Source organism: Lonchura striata, chromosome 31 (assembly GCF_050655825.1).
Source record: "Lonchura striata isolate lonStrDom1 chromosome 31, ASM5065582v1, whole genome shotgun sequence".
Lineage (NCBI taxonomy): Eukaryota > Metazoa > Chordata > Aves > Passeriformes > Estrildidae > Lonchura > Lonchura striata.
The window spans coordinates 6,241,358-6,263,594 of NC_140733.1; the positions used below are offsets into that span (position 1 = coordinate 6,241,358).

The 22,237-nt window shown below is 66.3% G+C and overlaps 3 protein-coding genes, 1 long non-coding RNA gene and 4 other non-coding genes across 9 annotated transcripts; 4 read left to right on the forward strand and 4 right to left on the reverse strand.

The window, feature by feature from the left end:
• The first annotated feature begins 34 nt into the window (after window positions 1-34).
• On the forward strand, window positions 35-1,469 carry LOC146764794 (ubiquitin-like FUBI-ribosomal protein eS30 fusion protein). 2 transcript variants are annotated; one of them, XM_085563583.1, is made up of 5 exons: window positions 35-224; window positions 762-844; window positions 931-1,075; window positions 1,162-1,217; window positions 1,310-1,469. In XM_085563583.1, the coding sequence occupies exons 1-5, from the start codon at window positions 50-52 to the stop codon at window positions 1,433-1,435; spliced, it is 585 nt and encodes a 194-aa protein (XP_085419709.1). In that variant the 5' UTR covers window positions 35-49; the 3' UTR covers window positions 1,436-1,469. The 2 variants fall into 2 exon arrangements, with proteins under 2 accessions (XP_085419709.1, XP_085419710.1); XM_085563584.1 differs by having other exon boundaries at window positions 179-205.
• A 669-nt stretch (window positions 1,470-2,138) lies between these two features.
• On the reverse strand, window positions 2,139-2,329 carry LOC146764795 (U2 spliceosomal RNA). The gene has a single exon (XR_014950604.1). It is a non-coding gene; the product is annotated as a U2 spliceosomal RNA (small nuclear RNA).
• A 1,178-nt stretch (window positions 2,330-3,507) lies between these two features.
• On the forward strand, window positions 3,508-6,574 carry LOC146764796 (uncharacterized). The gene is made up of 2 exons (XR_014950515.1): window positions 3,508-4,590; window positions 4,675-6,574. It is a non-coding gene; the product is annotated as an uncharacterized LOC146764796 (long non-coding RNA).
• Window positions 3,775-3,965, reverse strand: LOC146764797 (U2 spliceosomal RNA). The gene has a single exon (XR_014950591.1). It is a non-coding gene; the product is annotated as a U2 spliceosomal RNA (small nuclear RNA).
• On the reverse strand, window positions 5,411-5,601 carry LOC146764798 (U2 spliceosomal RNA). The gene has a single exon (XR_014950593.1). It is a non-coding gene; the product is annotated as a U2 spliceosomal RNA (small nuclear RNA).
• A 449-nt stretch (window positions 6,575-7,023) lies between the features above and the next one.
• LOC146764799 (U2 spliceosomal RNA) lies at window positions 7,024-7,214 on the reverse strand. Its single transcript, XR_014950594.1, has one exon. It is a non-coding gene; the product is annotated as a U2 spliceosomal RNA (small nuclear RNA).
• A 1,987-nt stretch (window positions 7,215-9,201) lies between these two features.
• Window positions 9,202-16,024, forward strand: LOC146764800 (ubiquitin thioesterase OTUB1-like). The gene is made up of 7 exons (XM_085563573.1): window positions 9,202-9,285; window positions 9,582-9,643; window positions 9,769-9,867; window positions 12,525-12,643; window positions 13,504-13,588; window positions 14,575-14,769; window positions 15,721-16,024. Exons 1-7 carry the CDS (start codon window positions 9,225-9,227, stop codon window positions 15,916-15,918), a joined length of 819 nt encoding a protein of 272 aa, XP_085419699.1. The 5' UTR covers window positions 9,202-9,224; the 3' UTR covers window positions 15,919-16,024.
• A 1,967-nt stretch (window positions 16,025-17,991) lies between these two features.
• Window positions 17,992-22,147, forward strand: LOC146764801 (leucine-rich repeat transmembrane protein FLRT1-like). Its single transcript, XM_085563528.1, has 3 exons — window positions 17,992-18,069; window positions 19,079-19,177; window positions 20,150-22,147. The coding sequence occupies exon 3, from the start codon at window positions 20,165-20,167 to the stop codon at window positions 21,992-21,994; it is 1,830 nt and encodes a 609-aa protein (XP_085419654.1). The 5' UTR covers window positions 17,992-18,069; window positions 19,079-19,177; window positions 20,150-20,164; the 3' UTR covers window positions 21,995-22,147.
• The last annotated feature ends 90 nt before the right edge of the window (window positions 22,148-22,237 follow it).

The following is a 22,237-nucleotide window of genomic DNA, read 5'->3' on the forward strand; positions in this document are numbered from 1 at the left end:
CCGGAAGTGACGTTCTCCTTGCAGCTCCGCCCACCGGCGCTGCAGACCAATGAGCTTTGAGGTTTGTGTGGCCACGCCCCCCGCGCCACAACGCCGCCATCTTTGTAGTTCCGAGGTTGGCGGCGTCGGCACGTACGCCTCACGTGCGGGTGACGTCACCGCGCCGCGCCTGCGCGCTGCCCTTTTCCGCTTTGGAGACGCCGCGGTGCGGCCGCGCTCGGGGGGTTCGGGGGAATTTGGGGTTTTTTGGGGGGGATTTGGGTTTTTTGGGGACTTTTTGGGGGGATTTGGGGCTTTCTGAGGGGTCAGAAGGGCGGGGATGGGCTGCGGGAGGGAGATGAGGCGGTTGGAGGAGGTTTGGACGAGCCTGGGGGGTGTTTGTGGGGATTTTGGGGGGCTTGGGGGGGGTCCAGGGGTTTTTTGGGGTCAGAGGGGGCTGAGGCGCTATTGGGGGGTCCTGAGGGGGCTGTGAGGCCTTGAGGCGGTCGGGGTTTTTTGAGGGGGTTCCACGAGGCTTTGGGAAGGATTTGGGGGGGCTCAGGTAGGCCCAGGGGTCTTTGGGGGGACCCTCGGGGAGGGGGAGGAGGAAATTCTGGGGGGTTTTCCCTCCAAAAATAAAACCAGGAGACCCCCAAATTCCTCCCCCATATTCTTATTGCGGGGGGAGCAGCACCACCCCCTCCCCCCACAACCGCCTGAGGGTCCCCCCTTTATTTTTGGGCTTTGGGGACCCCCCTTAACCCCCCAAATCCCCTCCCCAGCCGCCACCATGCAGCTCTTCATCCGCGGCCAGACCCTCCTCACCCTCGAGCTCTCCGGCTCCGAGACCCTCGCCCAGATCAAGGTGAGCCCCCAAATTCGGGCTGTCCCATTCCCCAATCCCACCCTGATTTTGGGGTGCTGACCCCCTCTCTCTGCCCCCCTCCCCAGGACAGGGTGGCCGAGCTTTCGGGGATCCCCGCCGAGGAGCAGCTGCTGCTGCACGCCGGGACCCCCCTGGACGATGAGGCCGTGCTGGGGCAGAGCCCCCTCCCCGAATTCACCACCCTGGACCTGTCCACGCGCCTGCTGGGCGGTAATTCCGGGGGGGGCCGCTAATTACCGGGGTGTTAATTAACAAAACGACCCCCCTCAACACCCCCATTTCCTTCCTCCCCCCAGGTAAGGTGCACGGCTCGCTCGCCCGCGCCGGCAAAGTGAGGGGCCAGACCCCCAAGGTGAGCGCTGAGGGGGCTCCCCCCAGCTTGAGGGGGTTTGGGGACCCCGCCAGGGGTTTGGGGACCCCCCTGACCCCCCCGTATTTAACCAGGTGGCCAAGCAGGAGAAGAAGAAGAAGAAGACGGGGCGGGCCAAGCGGCGCATGCAGTACAACCGGCGCTTCGTCAACGTCGTGCCCACCTTCGGCAAGAAGAAGGGTCCCAACGCCAACTCCTGAGGCCAATAAAGGAATTTGGGATCAATTCCCAGCATTTTGGGGCTTTACGAGATTTTTGTGTGTTTTACTGGGGTTTTTGAACTTTGTTTTAAAGTCGGTTGTGAAGCGTTCCGCGTGGTTTGGGAGTGAAGCTGGCCTAGAAGGGGTTCATAGGGGTTCCCGAGCAGCTGATAGGGCTGGTAATTAGTGGGAGGAGCTTAATGAGCGTTAATTTGGAGGAGACGCAGTGATGGAAATCCTGAGTGATCCCGAATTTGAGGGAGCCGAGCGGTGCCAAGTTTTCCCAGCGCTGCCTCCTGTCCCCCCAAAATCCCCCTGGGAGGGAAGGAGAGACCCCCAAATCCTCCCCAATTCCCTTAGACCGGTTCCCCCCCAGCCCCAGAGCCGCCGGGTGAGGAAAGGGGCGGGGCAAATCCGTCCCGAGGTATGAATATGCAAATATACAAGGCTATTATGCTAATAGACCGAACGACGCAAAACTTCCCGCGCTGCCGGGGCGAGAGGCGGGGTTATGCAAAACAGGTGCGCGCAGTGGGATGGTTTTTTGGGGAGATTTTTGGGATTTTAGGGGTCGCGGGAGGGAGGCGCGGGATGAGACCGGGAACGGGCGGGAGTGCCGCGATCCCGGGACGCTGCGGCTGCTGCCGCCGCAGAGCCGCGCCCGAACCATCTCCTCATCTGCTGTTCACCGGCACAGGTCCCCGAGGGGTGCACCGTTCCCGGAGGCACTGCAATACCGGCACGATGCGCGGAGCGGAGAGAGCAAGCTCCGGGTCCAACTCCCGAGCCCAAAAATCCGTTTAATATGAAGTCCTCTCATCGAGGACGTATCAGATATTAAACTGATAAGAACAGATACTACACTTGATCTTAGCCAAAAGGCCGAGAAGCGATACCGGACCCCGCCCCGGCCCCGCCCGGCCCCGCACCGGCCCCGCCCGCACCTCACGGACACCCCCGCGCCGCCGCCGCCCCGCCCGGCCCCGCTCCCGGCCGCCTTCCCCGCCCCGTCCCGCGCTTCCCTCCCGCGCTTCTCACACACGGACCCCAAAAATCCCGAAAATGTCCCAAAAAATCCTCCCAGAATGCACTGCGCGGGTGGCGGCTCGATAAATGTGCATAGCCACGCCCCTTTATTCAAATAGACACTCGGTTTTGCTTCATAGCCGCCCACATCGCTTTTTTTCCCGCCTCGCTTTGTGATTGGCCGCCCGCGCCGCTTTATTTGCATTCGCCCTGCCTCGTTCCCCACTGGCTGGTGATTAGCATAACCCCGCCTCTCGTCTCTAATAGGGTAATTCCGCCCGCTCATTTGCATTCGCCCCGCCCCCGCCGCTGCCGCCATTGGGGTCCCGCCTTCCCCTCAAGGCGCTCGGGGCTGGGCGGCAGCGGGACCCCAAAAGCCCCAAATCGGCCCCTCCTGACCCAAATCCCGAACCCCGAACCCCGAAACGGCTCCGAGCGCCCCAAAACCTGTCCCGGGTGTGAGAAACTACATTGACTTGTTTGTTCATCGAAAGTATGAAATTAGGATAAAAGGGGGGGAAGTCGGGACATGGAATTTGCAGGCTTGACTGGTAACCACAAAGAAAGATTGTGAAAGATTTTGCAGGACTGGCTGGAACTGATAATCGCAGTGGAAACCCATTGTTGCTGAAAACTGATAAACCGCAGTGGAAGGAGACCCACCACCCCACTTGTGAAATCCATTGTTTTTGGGACTGATAACCACGGTGGAACGAGACTCATCACCCCCACTCATGCAAGATAAAAAGGGACTGAAGAGAAGGAAAGGGTGTCAGCTTTTGGCGGAGCCAGGCTCCCAGCTGAACCCAGCGCTGTTTTGCTTGCTATCGCTTGCTGTAATTAATAACATTATTAATTGATCTTAACAGGCTGAATCTAATTATTCGCCTCAACTTATAACACCGGGTGTGTGTGGGGGGGTCGGGGACCCCTCCCAGATCCGGGGGGACCCCGAATCCCCCCGGGGCACCGGGGTGTCCCCGGGCTCACCGGGAGGGTGACAGGGGGTGACACCCGCGGGGTCCCGACGGGGCTGGGGGGGATCCCCCAAATTCCATCCCTGCCCAAAACACGCGGGGGTCCCGGGGTCTGCGGGGTGCCGCCCCCTCGGTTCCCCGGGATGTCCCCGTCGGCTGGGGGTGACACCAAGGGACAATCGCGATGGAATCACGATCGTGAGTTTGCACCGTGTGACGCTCCCGGCGGGCGCGCCGCTCTCGGAGGCGCCGCAATCCCGGGACGCTGCGGCTGCTGCCGCCGCAGAGCCGCGCCCGAACCATCTCCTCATCTGCTGTTCACCGACACAGGTCCCCGAGGGGTGCACCGTTCCCGGAGGCACTGCAATACCGGCACGATGCGCGGAGCGGAGGGAGCAAGCTCCGGGTCCAACTCCCGAGCCCAAAAATCCGTTTAATATCAAGTCCTCTCATCGAGGACGTATCAGATATTAAACTGATAAGAACAGATACTACACTTGATCTTAGCCAAAAGGCCGAGAAGCGATACCGGACCCCGCCCCGGCCCCGCGCCGGCCCCGCACCGGCCCCGCCCGCACCTCACGGACACCCCCGCGCCGCCGCCGCCCCGCCCGGCCCCGCTCCCGGCCGCCTTCCCCGCCCCGTCCCGCGCTTCCCTCCCGCGCTTCTCACACACCGACCCCAAAAATCCCGAAAATGTCCCCAAAAAGTCCTCCCAGATTGCACTGCGCGCGTGGCGGCTCGATAAATGTGCATATCCACGCCCCTTTATTCAAATAGACACGCGGTGTGGCTTCATAGCCCGTTCATCTCTTTTTTCCCGCCTCGCATCGTGATTGGCCGCCCGCGCCGCTTTATTTGCATTCGCCCCGCCTTCTTTCCAACCGGCTGGTGATTATCATAACCCCGCCTCTCGTCTCTAATAGGGTAATTTCGCCCGCTCATTTGCATTCGCCCCGCCCCCGCCGCTGCCGCCATTGGGGTCCCGCGTTCCCCTCAAGGCGCTCGGGGCTGGGCGGCAGCGGGACCCCAAAAGCCCCAAATCGGCCCCTCCTGACCCAAATCCCGAACCCCGAACCCCGAAACGGCTCCGAGCGCCCCAAAACCTGTCCCGGGTGTGAGAAACTACATTGACTTGTTTGTTCATCGAAAGTATGAAATTAGGATAAAAGGGGGGGAAGTCGGGACATGGAATTTGCAGGCTTCACTGGTAACCACAAACAAAGATTGTGAAAGATTTTGCAGGACTGGCTGGAACTGATAACCGCAGTGGAAACCCATTGTTGCTGAAAACTGATAAACCGCAGTGGAAGGAGACCCACCACCCCACTTGTGAAATCCATTGTTTTTGGGACTGATAACCACGGTGGAACGAGACCCATCACCCCCACTCATGCAAGATAAAAAGGGACGGAAGAGAAGGAAAGGTTGTCAGCTTTTGGCGGAGCCAGGCTCCCAGCTGAACCCAGCGCTGTTTTGCTTGCTATCGCTTGCTGTAATTAATAACATTATTAATTGATCTTAACAGGCTGAATCTAATTATTCGCCTCAACTTATAACACCGTGTGTGTGGGGGGGGGTCGGGGACCCCTCCCAGATCCGGGGGGAGCCCGAATCCCCCCCGGGGCACCGGGGTGTCCCCGGGCTCACCGGGAGGGTGACAGGGGGTGACACCCGCGGGGTCCCGACGGGGCCGGGGGGGATCCCCCAAATTCCATCCCTGCCCAAAACACGCGGGGGTCCCGGGGTCAGTGGGGTGCCGCCCCTCGGTTCCCCGGGCTGTCCCCGTCGGCTGGGGGTGACACCAAGGGACAATCGCGATGGAATCGCGATCGTGAGTTTGCACCGTGTGACGCTCCCGGCGGGCGCGCCGCTCCCGGGGGCGCCGCGATCCCGGGACGCTGCGGCTGCTGCCGCCGCAGAGCCGCGCCCGAACCATCTCCTCATCTGCTGTTCACCGACACAGGTCCCCGAGGGGTGCACCGTTCCCGGAGGCACTGCAATACCGGCACGATGCGCGGAGCGGAGGGAGCAAGCTCCGGGTCCAACTCCCGAGCCCAAAAATCCGTTTAATATGAAGTCCTCTCATCGAGGACGTATCAGATATTAAACTGATAAGAACAGATACTACACTTGATCTTAGCCAAAAGGCCGAGAAGCGATACCGGACCCCGCTCCGGCCCCGCCCCGGCCCCGCCCGGCCCCGCACCGGCCCCGCCCGCACCTCACGGACACCCCCGCGCCGCCGCCGCCCCGCCCGGCCCCGCTCCCGGCCGCCTTCCCGGCCACGTCCCGCGCTTCTCTCCCGCGCTTCTCACACACCGACCCCAAAAATCCCGAAAATCCCCCCAAAAAATCCTCCCAGCATGCACTGCGCGCGTGTCGGCTCGATGAATGTGCATAGCCACGCCCCTTTATTCAAATAGACACGCGGTGTGGCTTCATAGCCGTCCACATCGCTTTTTTTCCCGCCTCGCATCGTGATTGGCCGCCCGCGCCGCTTTATTTGCATTCGCCCCGCCTCGTTTGCAGCCGGCGAGTGATTAGCATAACCCCGCCTCTCGTCTCTAATAGGGTAATTTCGCCCGCTCATTTGCATTCTCCCCGCCCCCGCCGCTGCCGCCATTGGGGTCCCGCCTTCCCCTCAAGGCGCTCGGGGCTGGGCGGCAGCGGGACCCCAAAAGCCCCAAATCGGCCCCTCCTGACCCAAATCCCGAACCCCGAACCCCGAAACGGCTCCGAGCGCCCCAAAACCTGTCCCGGGTGTGAGAAACTACATTGACTTGTTTGTTCATCAAAAGTATGAAATTAGGATAAAAGGGGGGGAAGTCGGGACATTGAATTTGCAGGCTTCACTGGTAACCACAAAGAAAGATTGTGAAAGATTTTGCAGGACTGGCTGGAACTGATAACCGCAGAGGAAGGACACCCACCACCCCACTTGTGAAATCCATTGTTTTTGGGACTGATAACCACGGTGGAACGAGACTCATCACCCCCACTCATGCAAGATAAAAAGGGACTGAAGAGAAGGAAAGGTTGTCAGCTTTTGGCGGAGCCAGGCTCCCAGCTGAACCCAGCGCTGTTTTGCTTGCTATCGCTTGCTGTAATTAATAACATTATTAATTGATCTTAACAGGCTGAATCTAATTATTCGCCTCAACTTATAACACCGGGTGTGTGTGGGGGGGGCTCGGGGACCCCTCCCAGATCCGGGGGGAGCCCGAATCCCCCCGGGGCACCGGGGTGTCCCCGGGCTCACGGGGAGGGTGACAGGGGGTGACACCCGCGGGGTCCCGACGGGGCCGGGGGGGATCCCCCAAATTCCACCCCTGCCCCAAACACACGGGGGTCCCGGGGTCTGTGGGGTGCCGCCCCCTCGGTTCCCCGGGATGTCCCCGTCGGCTGGGGGTGACACCAAGGGACAATCGCGATGGAATCGCGATCGTGAGTTTGCACCGTGTGACGCTCCCGGCGGGCGCGCCGCTCCCGGAGGCGCCGCGATCCCGGGACGCTGCGGCTGCTGCCGCCGCAGAGCCGCGCCCGAACCATCTCCTCATCTGCTGTTCACCGGCACAGGTCCCCGAGGGGTGCACCGTTCCCGGAGGCACTGCAATACCGGCACGATGCGCGGAGCGGAGGGAGCAAGCTCCGGGTCCAACTCCCGAGCCCAAAAATCCGTTTAATATGAAGTCCTCTCATCGAGGACGTATCAGATATTAAACTGATAAGAACAGATACTACACTTGATCTTAGCCAAAAGGCCGAGAAGCGATACCGGACCCCGCTCCGGCCCCGCGCCGGCCCCGCACCGGCCCCGCCCGCACCTCACGGACACCCCCGCGCCGCCGCCGCCCCGCCCGGCCCCGCTCCCGGCCGCCTTCCCCGCCCCATCCCGCGCTTCCCTCCCGGGTTCCGCGCGTACTGACCCTAAAAATCCCGAAAATCCCCCCAAAAAATCCTCCCAGAATGCACCGCGCGCGTCTGTTTTGCGTAACCCCGCCTCTCGCCCCGGCAGCGCGGGAGTTTTGAAGCGGGCTGGCGGAGAACGGGGAAAATCGGCGCTTTTGGGAGTTCTGGCTGCTCCCGGTGCGAGCAGCGAGGTGAGGGAGGAGGGAAGGCTCCTGCCAGGGGTCGCTTTCGGAGGTGTTCCCTGTGCACACCTGCCCAGGTGCGTCCTGGGGTCAGGGTGGGGAGCTGGGGGAGCTCCTGGGCGCACCTGGGGGCACCTGGGCACATCTGGGGACACCTGGGCACACCTGGGCACATCTGGACACACCTGGGGGCACCCGGGTACACCTGGGGGCACCTGGGGACATCTGGGGACACTTGGGCACACAGCGGGGCCAAAGAAGGTGCTGAGGGGGCAATCCCGGGGCCATCCCGGTGACATCCCGGAGGCTCCCGTGACAATCCCAGAGGTTCTCGAGACCATCCCGTGACAATCCCGGGGCCATCCCGGAGGTTCCCGGGACCTTCCCGGGGCCATCCCGGGACCACCCTGGGACCATCCCGGAGGTTCCCAGGACCATCCCGGGGCCATCTCGGAGGCTCCCGGGACCGTCCCGGGGTTCCCGGAGCCATCCCGGAGCTCCCGGGACCTTCCCGGGGCTCCCGGGACCATCCCAGTGACATCCCGTAGCCATCCCGGAGGCTCCCGGGACCATCCCGGAGGTTCCCGGTGCCATCCCGGGGCTCCCGGGACCATCCCGGGGCTCCCGGGACCATCCCGGTGCCATCCCGGAGCCATCCCGGAGGCTCCCGTGACAATCCCGGAGGTTCCCGGAGCCATCCCGGGGCTCCCAGGACCATCCCGGGACCACCCTGGGACCATCCCGGAGGTTCCCAGGACCATCCCGGAACCATCCCGGGGCCATCTCGGAGGCTCCCGGGACCATCCCGGGGTTCCCGGAGCCATCCCGGAGCTCCCGGGACCTTCCCGGGGCTCCCGGGACCATCCCGGTGACATCCCGTAGCCATCCCGGAGGCTCCCGGGACCATCCCGGAGGTTCCCGGTGCCATCCCGGGGCTCCCGGGACCATCCCGGGGCTCCCGGGACCATCCCGGTGCCATCCCGGAGCCATCCCGGAGGCTCCCGTGACAATCCCGGAGGTTCCCGGAGCCATCCCGGGGCTCCCAGGACCATCCCGGGACCACCCTGGGACCATCCCGGAGGTTCCCGGGACCATCCCGGTGCCATCCCGGAGGCTCCCGTGACAATCCCGGAGGTTCCCGGAGCCATCCCGGGGCTCCCGGGACCATCCCGGGACCATCCCGGGGCCATCTCGGAGGTTCCCGGTGCCATCTCGGAGGCTCCCGGGACCATCCTGGGGTTCCCGGAGACATCCCGGAGGTTCCCGCGACCGTCCCGGTGCCATCCCGGGGCTCCCGGAGCCATCCCGGGGCTCCTGGGACCATCCCGGGGCTCCCGGGACCATCCCGGTGACATCCCGGAGCCATCCCGGAGGCTCCCGGGACCATCCCGGGGTTCCCGGTGCCATCCCGGGGCTTCCAGGACCATCCCGGGACCCTCCCGGGGCCATCTCGGAGGCTCCCGGTGCCATCCCGGGGCTCCCGGTCCTTCCCCGCCGCCGCCGCCGCGACGGAAGAGGGGCGTGGCCAGCGGCCTGGCCACGCCCACGATGGGCGGAGCCTCCCGCGCTCCCCGCGGCGGTCCCGCCGTGCGGAAGGGGCGTGGCCACGCCAAGCCCCGCCCCGGGGCGGGGCCGGTCCCGGAAGCGGCGGCGCTGCCCCGGAAGCGGCGGCGCGGGGCGGGCGGGGCGGCGATGGCGGCGGAGGAGCCTCGGCAGCCGCAGCCGGAGCCGCTGGGCGGCAGCGATGCCGACGGTACCGGCCGAGCCCCCCTGGCCTCACCCCGCCCGCCCCGCGGCCGCCGCCCTCGCCGGGCCGTGCCCCCGGTTCTCCCCTCGGCGGCGGCCTCGTTAGTCCCGGGAGGGCCTCCAGCGCCCAGCCCCCGGTTCTCCCGGTTCTCCCGGAACCCAAACCCGCCACGATCCCCTCGCTTTCCCCCCCTCAGGACCCTCCCGGGGGTACCCCACACCCTCCCGGTGGGGCCGGGCAGCCGCTCGGGACCCCCGGGACCCCCTCCGGTAACCCCCGGTGACCCCCCCGGTGTCCCCCAGGTGTGAACTGCCTGGCCTACGACGAGGCGATCATGGCGCAGCAGGACCGGATCCAGCAGGAGGTGCGGACCCCTCCCCAAACCCCGCCCTGCCCCCCCGGGGGGTCTCCCCGGGCCCCCGGGGGTCTCCCCGGTTGGCGGGGCCGTGACCCCCGGTTGGCGGGGCCGTGACCCCCGGCTGGCCGCAGATCGCCGTGCAGAACCCGCTGGTGTCCGAGCGCCTGGAGCTGGCCGAGCTCTACAAGGAGTACGCGGAGGATGACCACGTGTACCAGGAGAAGATCAAGGTGCGGACTGGGGGGACTGGGAGGCACTGGGAGGGGAAATGGGGACACTGGGACAGACTGGGAGGGACTGGGAGAGAAACTGGGGGGACTGGGAGAGAAACTGAGGGGACTGGGACAGGGGCTGGGATGGATTGGAACAAACTGGGAGAGACTGGGAGAGAAACTGGGGGGACTGAGAGGGGAAATGGGGACACTGGGACAGACTGGGAGGGACTGGGAGAGAAACTGGGGGGACTGGGAGGGGGAATGGGGACACTGAGACAGACTGGGAGGGACTGGGAGAGAAACTGGGGGGACTGGGAGGGGAAATGGGGACACTGGGATAGACTGGGAGGGACTGGGAGAGAAACTGGGGGGACTGGGAGGGGAAATGGGGACACTGGGACAGACTGGGAGGAACTGGGAGAGAAACTGGGGGGACTGGGAGGGGAAATGGGGACACTGGGACAGACTGGGAGGGACTGGGAGAGAAACTGGGGGGACTGGGAGAGAAACTGAGGGGACTGGGACAGGGGCTGGGATGGATTGGAACAAACTGGGAGAGACTGGGAGAGAAATTGGAGGGACTGGGAGCACTGGGAGGGGAAATGGGGACACTGGGACAGACTGGGAGGGACTGGGAGAGAAACTGGGGGGACTGAGAGGGGAAATGGGGACACTGGGACAGACTGGGAGAGAAACTAGGGGGACTGGGAGGCACTGGGAGGGGAAATGGGGACACTGGGACAGACTGGGAGGGACTGGGAGAGAAACTGGGGGGACTGGGACAGGGGCTGGGATGGATTGGAACAAACTGGGAGAGAAATTGGAGGGACTGGGAGCACTGGGAGGGGAAATGGGGACACTGGGACAGACTGGGAGGTACTGGGAGAACTGGGAGACCAGGATGAGGCTGCAGACAGCACTGGGAGAGACTGGGGGGCACTGGGAGGGAACTGGGGGGACTGGGACAGGGCTGGGATGGACTGGAACAGACTAGGAGAGAAACTGGGGGGAACTGGGAGGCACTGGGAGACCAGGATGAGGCTGCAGACAGCGCTGGGAGAGAAACTTGGAGGGAACTGGGGGGACTGGGACAGACTGGGAAGGACTGGGAGAGGATTGGGGGGTACTGGGAGACAGTGGGAGGAGAACTGGAGGGACTGGGAGAGAAACTGGGGGGACTGGGACAGGGGCTGGGATAGACTGGGAGAGAAACTGGGGGGAATTGTGAGGGGGACAGGGAGGAGAACTGGGGTGACTGGGAGGGGAACTGGGAGGACTGGGACAAACTGGGGGAACTGGGAGAGACTGGAATGGACTAGGAGGGACTGGGGGGCACTGGGAGACTGGGATGAGGCTGCAGACGGCACTGGGAGATACTGGGAGGAACTGGGATACCAGTATGGAACTGGTAGGTAGCACTGGGAGGGACTGGGACAGACTGGGAGGGGAACTGGGGGCACTGGGAGGAACTGGGGAACACTGGGAGGGCTTGGGACACCAGGCTGGGCTTGGCTGCAGCCTGGCTGTCCCCAGGGGTGTCCCTGTCCCCCCCGGTGTCCCCATGGTGTCCCCACAGCCCCAGTCCTGGCTGTCCTGGGGCTGTCCCCAGTGTCCCCACGGTGTCCCCACGGTGTCCCCACGGTGTCCCTGCTGTCCCCAGTGTCCCCACAGTGTCCCCATGCTGTCCCTGCTGTCCCCACAGTGTCCCCACAGTGTCCCCACGGTGTCCCCACGGTATCCTTGCTGTCCCCAGTGTCCCCATGCTGTCCCTGCTGTCCCCCTGGCATCCCTGATGTCCCCATGATGTCCGTATGTCCGTGATGTCCCCCTGGTGTGCCCCTGTCCCCCCGATGTCCCAACCGTGTCCCCCATGGTGTCCCTGGTGTCCCCTCAGTGTCCCTGGTGTCCCCCAATGCCCCTGGTGTCCCCATCATGTCCCTGATGTCCTTTTGGTGTCCCGTGATGTTCCCACAGTTTTCCCTGTCCCCCTGGTGTCCCGTGATGTCCCCACCATGACCCTGCTGTCCCCCCACTGTCCCCAATGTCCTTCAGTGTCCCTGCTGTCCCCTGGTGTCCCCACTGTCCCCTCAGTGTCCCCCACGTCCCCGCTGTCCCCCATGTCCCTGATGTCCCCCCGATGTCCCCGCTGTCCCCGCTGTCCCCTGACGTCCTCGCTGTCCCCAATGTCCCCTCTCTGTCCCCTGTCCCCCATGTCCCTGATGTCCCCCATCCCCCTGATGTCCCTGATGTCCCCGCTGTCCCCCATCCCCCTGATGTCCCTGATGTCCCCTCTCTGTCCTCGCTGTCCCCTGTCCCCTGATGTCCCCTGTGTCCCCCTGATGTCCCCGCTGTCCCCTGATGTCCCCTCTCTGTCCCCTGTCCCCCTGATGTCCCCACTGTCCGCTGTCCCCCACATCCCCCATGTCCCCGATGTCCCCCGTCCCCCCGCTGTCCCCTGCTGTCCCTGATGTCCCCGCTGTCCCCCTGATGTCCCCTGCTGTCCCTGATGTCCCCTGATGTCCCCTGCTGTCCCTGATGTCCCCTGATGTCCCCGCTGTCCCTGATGTCCCCTGATGTCCCCTGCTGTCCCCGCTGTCCCCTGTCCCCTGCTGTCCCTGATGTCCCCGCTGTCCCTGATGTCCCCTGCTGTCCCCGCTGTCCCCGCTGTCCAGGACCTGCTGCAGAAGTACTCGTACATCCGCAAGACGCGGCCGGACGGGAACTGCTTCTACCGCGCCTTCGGCTTCGCGCACCTGGAGGCGCTGCTGGAGGACGGCCAGGAGCTGCAGCGGTGAGAGCACCCCAAAATGACCGCCTGGAAGTACCCCAAAACCGCCTGAAAATACCCCAAAATAACCGCCTGAAAATACCCCAAAATGACCGCCTGGAAGTACCCCAAAACCGCCCCAAAACCGCCTGAAAATACCCCAAAATAACCGCCTGAAAGTACCCCAAAAACACCCCAAAATGACCGCCTGAAAATACCCCAAAATAACTGCCTGAAAGTACCCCAAAACCGCCTGAAAATACCCCAAAATAACCGCCTGAAAATACCCCAAAAAAACTGCCTGAAAGTACCCCAAAACCGCCCCAAAACCGCCTGAAAATACCCCAAAATAACCGCCTGAAAGTACCCCAAAAACACCCCAAAATGACCGCCTGAAAATACCCCAAAATAACTGCCTGAAAGTGCCCCAAAACCGCCCCAAAACTGCCTGAAAATACCCCAAAATAACCGCCTGAAAATACCCCAAAATAACTGCCTGAAAGTACCCCAAAAACACCCCAAAACTACATGAAAACACCCCAAAAACACCCAATACCAACCTGAAAGTACCCCAAAATAACCACCTGAAAATACCCCAAAATAACCGCCTGAAAGTACCCCAAAACCACCCCAAAACCGCCTGAAAATACCCCAAAAACACCCCGAAAACAACCTGGAAATAACCAAAAAATAGCCCAAAACCAGTTGAGGACCCCGAAAATACTCCAAAATGGCCCAAAACCAGCCCCAAACCAGCCGGAAAATGGCCCAAAAGCAGCCCAGAAGAGCCCTGGGAACCCCCAAATCCCCCCGAGCTGCCCCGGGGACCCCCCAGGCCGGGGACCCCCCAGGCCGGGGTCCCCCTGAGCCCCCCGCGCCCCCAGGTTCAAGGAGGTGTCGGCGCGGAGCAAGGAGGAGCTGGTGGCCCAGGGCTTCACCGAGTTCACCATCGAGGACTTCCACAACACGGTGGGCCGGGGGGCTCGGGGGGTCTGGGGGGCTCTGGGGAGGGTTTAGGGGGGGCTTTGGGGTGATTTGGGGGGCTTTGGGGGGGCTCTAAGGGGGTTCTGGGGGGGCTTTGGGGTGATTTGGGGGGCTCTGGGGGGTTCTGGGGGGGCTTGGGGGTGATTTGGGGGGCTTTGGGGGGATTTGGGGGGGCTTTGGGTTGATTTGGGGGGCTCTGGGGGGTCTGGGGGGCTTTGGGGAGGGTTTGGATTCGGGCTTTGGGGTGATTTGGGGGGGCTCTAAGGGGGTTCTTGGGGGGCTTTGGGGTGATTTGGGGGGCTTTGGGGTGATTTGGGGGGTTCTGGGGGGCTTTGGGGGGTCTCTAAGGGGGTTCTGGGGGGGCTTTGGGGGGATTTGGGGGGCTCTGGGGGGTCTCTAAGGGGGTTCAGGGGGGGTTTTTGGGGGCTTGGGGAGGGTCTGGGGGGCTTGGGAGGGTTCAGGGAGCCGTGGAGGGGACACAGGGAGTGTGAGAGGTGTGACACAGGTGTGCCAGGTGTGTCCCAGGTGTGCCAGGTGTGACACAGGTGTGCCAGGTGTGACCCAGGTGTGACCCAGGTGTGACCCAGGTGTGACCCAGGTGTGCCAGGTGTGTCCCAGGTGTGACCCAGGTGTCTCTCCCAGCTGACGGAGCTGATCGAGCGCGTGGAGCGCCGCGTGTGTGTGACACAGGTGTGACCCAGGTGTGCCAGGTGTGACCCAGGTGTGCCAGGTGTGTCCCAGGTGTGACCCAGGTGTGACCCAGGTGTGTCCCACAGCTGATGGAGCTGATCGAGTGCGTGGAGCGCCGCGTGTGTGTGACCCAGGTGTGCCAGGTGTGACCCAGGTGTGACCCAGGTGTCTCTCCCAGCTGATGGAGCTGATCGAGCGCGTGGAGCGCCGCGTGTGTGTGACCCAGGTGTGACACAGGTGTGCCAGGTGTGACACAGGTGTGACCCAGGTGTCTCTCCCAGCTGATGGAGCTGATCGAGCGCGTAGAGCGCCGTGTGCCGCTGCCGGAGCTGCTGGCGGCCTTCAACGAGCCGGCCACCTCGGATTACCTGGTGGTTTACCTGCGCCTGCTCACCTCGGGCTGCCTCCAGCGCCACCGGCGCTTCTTCGAGCAGTTCCTGGAGGGCGGCCGCAGCATCAAGGAGTTCTGCCAGCAGGTACGGGCACCCGGGGCACCGTGGGAGGGGCACCTGGGCACGGTGTGAGAGGTGTCTGGGGCACCTGGGGCACCTGAGAACCGTGGGAGGGCCACCTCTGTCATTGTGTGAGGGGCACCTGGCAGCTCTGCCAGCAGGTATGGCCACCCGGGCACCTGGGGCACCTGGGCACCGTGGGAGGGGCACCTGGGCACCCTGTGAGGAGTACCTGGGGCACCTGGGCATCTCTGACATCGTGTGAGGGGCACCTGGGCACCGAGAGAGGAGCACCTGGGGCACCTGGCAGCTCTGTCCCCGTGTCTGGAGCACCTGCAGCACCTCTGGCATCGTGTGAAGGGTACCTGGGGCACCTGGGCATCTCTGGCATCGTGTGAGGGGCACTTGGGCAAGTGCCCATGTGGAAGGAGAGCGACCACGTCAACGTCATCGCTGACCGCTGTCCCTGCCCTGTGTCCACTCTGTGTCCCCACGCTCCACTGACCACTGCCACCACTGACCGCTCTGTCCTTGTGTCCCCTCTGTCCCCTGTGTCCCCTCTGTCCCCTGTGTCCCCTCTGTCCCCTGTGTCCTCTCTGTCCCTCTATCTGGCAGGAGGTGGAGCCCATGTCCAAGGAGAGCGACCACACCTCACTGACCATTTCACTGACCACTGTCCCTCTGTCCCCTCAGGAGGTCACTGACCACTGTCCCCTGTGTCCCCACAGGAGGTGGAGCCCATGTCCAAGGAGAGCGACTACATCCACACCATTTCACTGACCACCTCACTGACCATTTCACTGACCACTGTCCCCTCTCTGTCCCCTCAGGAGGTGGAGCCCATGTCCAAGGAGAGCAACCACACCTCACTGACCATTTCACTGACCACCTCACTGACCATTTCACTGACCACTGTCCCTCTGTCCCCTCAGGAGGTCACTGACCAGTGTCCCTCTGTCCCCTGTGTCCCCTCAGGAGGTGGAGCCCATGTCCAAGGAGAGCGACCACATCCACATCATCGCGCTGGCGCGGGCGCTGCACGTCTCCATCCTGGTGGAGTACATGGACCGGGGCGAGGGCGGCGCCACCAACCCGCACGTGTTCCCCGAGGGTTCCCAGCCCCGCGTCTGCCTCCTCTACCGCCCGGGCCACTACGACATCCTCTACAAGTGACCCCCGCCCCAAAACCCCCGCCCCGCACCCCCCAGAGCCCCCCCGGCCCTGCCGCCCCCCGCCCCGCTGCCCCCGCCCGCCCCAATAAAGATGCGGCCCCAAACCACCCCCCAAAAAACTGAGCGTGGTGATTTGGGGAGGGGGAGATCGGGGAGGGGGGGTTGGGGGGCTGGGGAGGGGGGATGTGGGGTGCGGAGGGGGGATTTGGGGTGGAGGAAGGGGATTTTGGGGTGGAGGAGGGGGAATTTGGGGTGGGGCAGTTTGGGAGAGGATGGGGCAGTTTGATGGGGAGGGGGGATTTGGGGTGGGGAGGGGGAATTTGGGGTGGGGAGGGGGAATTTGGGGTGGGAAAGGGGCAGTTTGGGGTGGGAAGGGGGAATTTGGGGTGGGGCAGTTTGGGTGAGGATGGGGCAGTTTGATGGGGAGGGGGAATTTGGGGTGGGGAGGGGGAATTTGGGGTGGGGAGGGGGGGGTTGGGATGGGGGGAGAGGATTTGGGGTGCAGAAGGGGCAGTTTGGGGTAGGGAGGGGGAATTTGGGGTGGGAAGGGAGAATTTGGGGAAGTGGGAATATGGGGTGGGAAAGGGGCAGTTTGGGGTGGGAAAGGGGGAGGTTGAAGTAGGGAGTGGGATTTTGGGGTGGGGAGAGGAAATTCGGGGTGGGAAGGGAGAATTTGGGGTGCAGAAGGGCAGTTTGGGGTGGGAAGGGAGAATTTGGGGCGCAGAGGGGCAGTTTGGGGTGGGGAGGGAGAATTTGGGGCAGTCGAGGGTGTAGGAGGAGGTTGGGGACCACCCCCCCCCGTTTTGGGGGCAATTGAGGGGTCGGGGACCCCCTTTTGGGGCAGTTTTGGGGGTTGAAGCGGAGGAAGGGAATTTGGGGACCCTTTTGGGTGACACTTGGGGGTCCCTGAGGTTTGGGGGGGCCCTTGGGGCGCTCCCCCCTGCCCTGGGGGGTAAATGGGGCTGGGGGCAGGGGGAAATCTGGGGTCTGGGGTGACAATTTTGGGGAGGGGGGGTCCCAAATCTTGTCCAGCCCAGGGGCAGGACCCTCCCCCTCCCCACTGCGGGGGGACACAGAACCCCCAGAACCCCCCAACACCCTCCAGGACCCCCAAATCCGCCCCAGGGGACGGTCCCGGTCCGGTTTGGTCCATCCCACCCCCCAAATCCCCCGGTACCGGGGGGGCGGTCCCGGTCCGATCCATCCCACCCCCCAAATCCCCCGGTACCGGGGGGCGGTCCCGGCCCGGTTTGGTCCATCCCACCCTCCAAATCCCCCGGTACCGGGGGGCGGTCCCGGCCCGGTTTGGTCCATCCCACCCTCCAAATCCCCCGGTACCGGGGGGGCGGTCCCGGTTCGGTTTGGTCCATCCCACCCCCCAAATCCCCCGGTACCGGGGGACGGTCCCGGTCCGATCCATCCCACCCCCCAAATCCCCCGGTACCGGGGGACGGTCCCGGTCCGATCCATCCCACCCCCCAAATCCCCCGGTACCGGGGGGCAGTCCCGGTCCGATCCATCCCACCCCCCAAATCCCCCGGTACCGGGGGGGCGGTCCCGGTCCGGTTTGGTCCATCCCACCCCCCAAATCCCCCGGTACCGGGGGGACGGTCCCGGTCCGGTTTGGTCCATCCCACCCCCAAATCCCCCGGTACCGGGGGGCGGTCCCGGTCCGGTTTGGTCCATCCCACCCCCCAAATCCCCCGGTACCGGGGGGGCGGTCCCGGCCCGGTTTGGTCCATCCCACCCCCCAAATCCCCCGGTACCGGGGGGCGGTCCCGGCCCGGTTTGGTCCATCCCACCCCCCAAATCCCCCGGTACCGGGGGGCGGTCCCGGTCCGATCCATCCCACCCCCAAATCCCCCGGTACCGGGGGGCGGTCCCGGTTCGGTTTGGTCCATCCCACCCCCAAATCCCCCGGTACCGGTGGGCGGTCCCGGTCCGGTTTGGTCCATCCCACCCCCCAAATCCCCCGGTACCGGGGGGCGGTCCCGGCCCGGTTTGGTCCATCCCACCCCCCAAATCCCCCCGCACCGGGGGGCGGTCCCGGTCCGGCCCCCCTCCCCAGGCCCCCCCCCTTTGCCGCCGCCTTCCCACGCCCGCAGCCTCCGCCGCCGCCGCCGGGCCCGCACCGCCGGCCGGTAGCCACCCGGTAAGGACCCCCGGGACCCCCCCCGGGACCCCCAGCCCCTCCGCCATCCCCTCCCCCTCCCGCCCCGCTACCCGCGGATGCTCCGGCCCGGGTGGGGGGGGGGAGGGTCCGTTCGACCGGAGCGGGGCCCGTTCCCTCCCGCCGCCCCTCGGAGCGACCCCCCCCACACACACACCAGGGACCCCCCCCCAACCCCTCCCGACCCCCCCCCAGCCCCCCAAATCCGCCGTGTCCCCGCCCCCACTGCCCAGGGATGCTCCAGCCAGCCCGGGGGGAGGGGCCCAGGCGTCCGGGAGAGGAGGGGGACACTGAGGCGCAGCCCTCCCCCACCCTGAGCCCCCCCCCAAATCCCACCGGGACCCCCCCAAACCCTCCCGGTACCCCGGGATGCTCCAGCGGTGGGGGGGGGGAGGGACCGTCCGGGCGGGCTGCGGGGGGAGGGGAGGGAAGAGGGCCCCGAGCGTCCCGGGGGCCTGACCCCCCCCCAAAAAACACCCCCCCCCTCCCAGCAGCACCCCCGGAACCCCCAAACCCCCCCCGAGAACCCCCAAAAACCCCCCGGGACCCCCGAGAGTGGAGGATGCTCCAGGATGGGGGGGGGGGGGGGTGGTGGCAGGATCAGGGTTTAAGGCAGCGACCCCCCCCCCCCATTTCCATGGGACCCCAAAACCCCCCCCGACCCCCCCAGGGCTCACGGGGGGGGTCACTGGGGAGGGGTGGGGGGTGTCACCTGTGTCCCCACCTGGGGGTGGCACCTGACCCCCCCCCCCGCGAGGCCGGGGCTGACGCAAGGGGGTCCCTGGGGCACCAAGGTCCCGGAGGGGGGGGGTCCCTAACGAGGTGCTGCTAATGAGTGGGGGTTCATTAGCCACGCTGCTAATTGGCCCCCGGGGGGGGTGTGGGGGAAAGGCCCGGACACCTGGGTGCTGGCGGGTGTCACAGCAAGGGGGGTGGGGGGCTGTCGCATGAGGACCCCCCCCCCACGGCTGATGCCCCCTCCCCACCCCAGCGGCCCCCCCGGCGGGGCGGGGGGGCCATGGAGCACCGGCGCCGGTAGCCGCGGTAGCCACGGCCTCGCACCAGGACCCCGAGGACCGAGAGGAGCCAGGTAGGGCCCCACCCCCGGCACACCTGGGTGGCCGGGACGGGACCCCCCTGGATTTTGGGGTGGGGTTTGGGGTGTCCCTGCCTTGGATGTGGGGTGGGGGGGGTCTCCTACAAGGCGGACTTAAGGTGGAATTCGGGGGGTGCCCTATAATGGGGGGAGAGGGGTCCCTGCCCCTTCTATGGGGTCAGGCTGGGGGTCCTGATCCCCCTTTAATGGGGGGTGCAAAGAGGGGGGGTCCTGCCTTACATTTGGAGCCAGGTGGGGGGTCCTGGGCCCCCTTTAATGAGGGGTGCTGGTGGGGGGGTGTTCCTGAATTATATTTGGGCCAGGCTGGGGGTCCTGGGCCACATTTAATGGAGGGTTCAGAGGGGGGGTCCTGCCTTACATTTGGGGTCAGACTGGGGGTCCTGGTCCCCCGTTAATGGGGGGTTCAGAGGGGGGGTCCCGCCTTACATTTGGGGCCAGGTGGGGGGTCCTGGGCCCCCTTTAATGGGGGGTGCTGGTGGGGGGGTGTTCCTGAATTATATTTGGGCCAGGCTGGGGGTCCTGGGCCACATTTAATGGAGGGTTCAGAGGGGGGGTCCTGCGTTACATTTGGGGCCAGACTGGGGGTCCTGGTCCCCCTTTAATGGAGGGTTCAGAGGGGGGGTCCTGCCTTACATTTGGGGTCAGACTGGGGGTCCTGGGCCCCGTTTAATGGGGGGTGCTGGTGGGGGTCCTGCCTTACATTTGGGGCCAGGTAGGGGGTCCTGATCCCCCTTTAATGGGGGGTTCAGAGGGGGGGTCCTGCCTTACATTTAGGGCCAGGCTGGGGGTCCTGGGCCCCCTTTAATGGGGGGTTCAGAGGGGGGGTCCTGCCTAAGACTTGTGGCCAGGCTGGGGAGGGGGCTCATCCCCCGGGGAGGGGAGGGGTCTCCAGGCCATCCCCCACCCCCCCACCCCCCTGACACCTCCCCCACCCCCCTCCCACAGGCCACCCATCCACCCATGGCCCCCCCTCCCCGTCCCCTCCCCGTCCCTCCGGTAGCCCGGGCAGCGCGGGGGGGGCCGCCCCGGCTGCCGCTGGCCACCGTGGCCGCCACCATCGCCCTGCTGAGCGCCGCCACCGGGGCCTGCCCGGCCGTGTGCCGCTGCTCCGGCGGCCGCGTCTACTGCAACGACCGCGGGCTGACGGCCGTGCCCGAGGGGCTCCCGCCCGGGGCCACCACGCTGTTCCTGCAGAACAACCGCATCGGCGACGCCGGCATCCCGGCGCGGCTGGGCCGGCTGCCGGCGCTGCGGGTGCTGTACCTGTACGCCAACGCGCTGGAGCAGCTGCCGGCTCACCTGCCGCCGGCGCTGCGGGAGCTGCACCTGCAGGAGAACAACGTGCGCGGGCTGTGCCGCCGGGCGCTGGCGCGGGCGCCGCTGCTCGAGCGCCTGCACCTGGACGACAACTCGGTGTCGGCGGCCGGCATCGAGGAGGACGCGTTCGCCGAGAACCGCCGGCTGCGCCTGCTCTTCCTCTCGCGCAACCACCTGAGCAGCGTCCCCGCGGGGCTGCCGCCGGCGCTGGAGGAGCTGCGGCTGGACGACAACCGCATCCACACCATCCCGCTGCGCGCCTTCGAGGGGCTGCCGGCGCTGCGGCGCCTGGTGCTGGACGGGAACCTGCTGGCCAACCAGCGCATGGCCGACGACACTTTCAGCCGCCTGGGCAACCTCAGCGAGCTCTCGCTGGGCCGCAACGCGCTGGCGGCGCCGCCGGCCAACCTGCCCCGGGCTCGGCTGCGCCGCCTCTCGCTGGCCGCCAACGCCATCAGCCACGTGCCGGCCGGAGCCCTGGCCAGGATGAGGGCGCTGGAGCGGCTGGACCTGTCGGACAACAACCTGACCACGCTGCCGCGGGGGCTCTTCGACGACCTGGGCAGCCTGAGCCACCTGGGGCTGCGCAACAACCCCTGGTTCTGCGGCTGCAACCTGGCCTGGCTGCGGGACTGGCTGCGCCGCCGCGCCCCGCCGCGCCTGGAGGTGCGGGGGCTGCTGTGCCAGGCGCCGGCGCGGCTGCGGGGGCTGCCGGTGGGCGAGCTGCGGGGCGAGATGGACGCGTGCGAGAGCCCGGCCGCGGGGCCGGCGGGAGGCCCGGGCGGGGGGACGTCCCCCGGGGCCGCCGCCGCCGCCGCCGCCGCGTCCCCCGCCGCCTCGCCGGGAGCCGCGGCGGCCGCGCCGGGGCTGTGGGTGCAGGCGGCGCCCGGCGGGGCGCTGCGGGTGCGGTGGCCCCCGGCCCCTCCCGGGGCGTCGCTGCGGTTGAGCTGGCTGCGGCCCGGGGGGGGAGCCGTGACCGAGACCTTGGTGCGGGGGGAGCGCGGCGAGTACGTGGTGCGGGCGCTGCAGCCCCGAGCCCCGTACCGCGTCTGCCTGGCCGCCCTGGAGCCCCCCGCCGCCCCTCCGCTCTGCGCCCAGGCCCGGGCGGGCGCCGGGGACCCCCCCCAGCCCGGTTCTCCCGGAGCCCCCTCCGGGGACGCCCCCCCGGCGCTGCCGCCGGCCGCGGCTCTGGGGGCGGCGGCGGCGGCGGCGGCCGGGGTGGTGCTGGGGGTGCTGGGGGGGTGCTGGAGGAGGAGGAGGAGGAGGAGGATGGGGATGGGGGCGCCGCCGCTGCCGCCCCCCAAAAGCGGCGGCGGGGGGCGGCTGGCGCTGCGGCCGCTGCGGCCCCCGGAGGAGGGGGGGATCCGCACCGTGTACCCCCCGCCGCCGCCGCCGCCGCCGCTGCCCCACCCCGGTGTCCGGGGGTACCGGGGGGGGCAGGTGCCCCGTGGGGGGGGAGGAGGGGGGTCCTGATGGGGGAGGGGGCGGCCTCTTTCCCGGGACACCCCCCCTGCCCGTTTTGGGGGGCCCCTCCCGGGCCGCGGCGCCGTGCCCCGGCTCTGAGGACATTTCGGGGGACCCATTGAGGGGCGTTTTGGGGTTTTTTAAGGTGGTTTTTTCTCGGCACCGCGGCTTTTTTTTTTTTGGGGGGGGGGGAGGAACGGCAGATTTGGTGCAGGAATGGGATTTGGGGGGGTGGGGGTGGACGGACCCCGA

Excerpts from the sequence above, each read along its gene's own strand:
- LOC146764794 (XM_085563583.1), top strand. The coding sequence starts at position 50 with ATGAGCTTTGAGGTTTGTGTGGCCACGCCCCCCGCGCCACAACGCCGC. Across the intron at positions 1,076-1,161 it reads GTCCACGCGCCTGCTGGGCG|GTAAGGTGCACGGCTCGCTC; the intron begins GTAATTCCGGGG and ends TCCTCCCCCCAG. Across the intron at positions 1,218-1,309 it reads TGAGGGGCCAGACCCCCAAG|GTGGCCAAGCAGGAGAAGAA; the intron begins GTGAGCGCTGAG and ends GTATTTAACCAG.
- LOC146764800 (XM_085563573.1), top strand. The coding sequence starts at position 9,225 with ATGGCGGCGGAGGAGCCTCGGCAGCCGCAGCCGGAGCCGCTGGGCGGC. Across the intron at positions 9,868-12,524 it reads TGTACCAGGAGAAGATCAAG|GACCTGCTGCAGAAGTACTC; the intron begins GTGCGGACTGGG and ends CCCGCTGTCCAG. Across the intron at positions 12,644-13,503 it reads GACGGCCAGGAGCTGCAGCG|GTTCAAGGAGGTGTCGGCGC; the intron begins GTGAGAGCACCC and ends CCGCGCCCCCAG.
- LOC146764801 (XM_085563528.1), top strand. The coding sequence starts at position 20,165 with ATGGCCCCCCCTCCCCGTCCCCTCCCCGTCCCTCCGGTAGCCCGGGCA.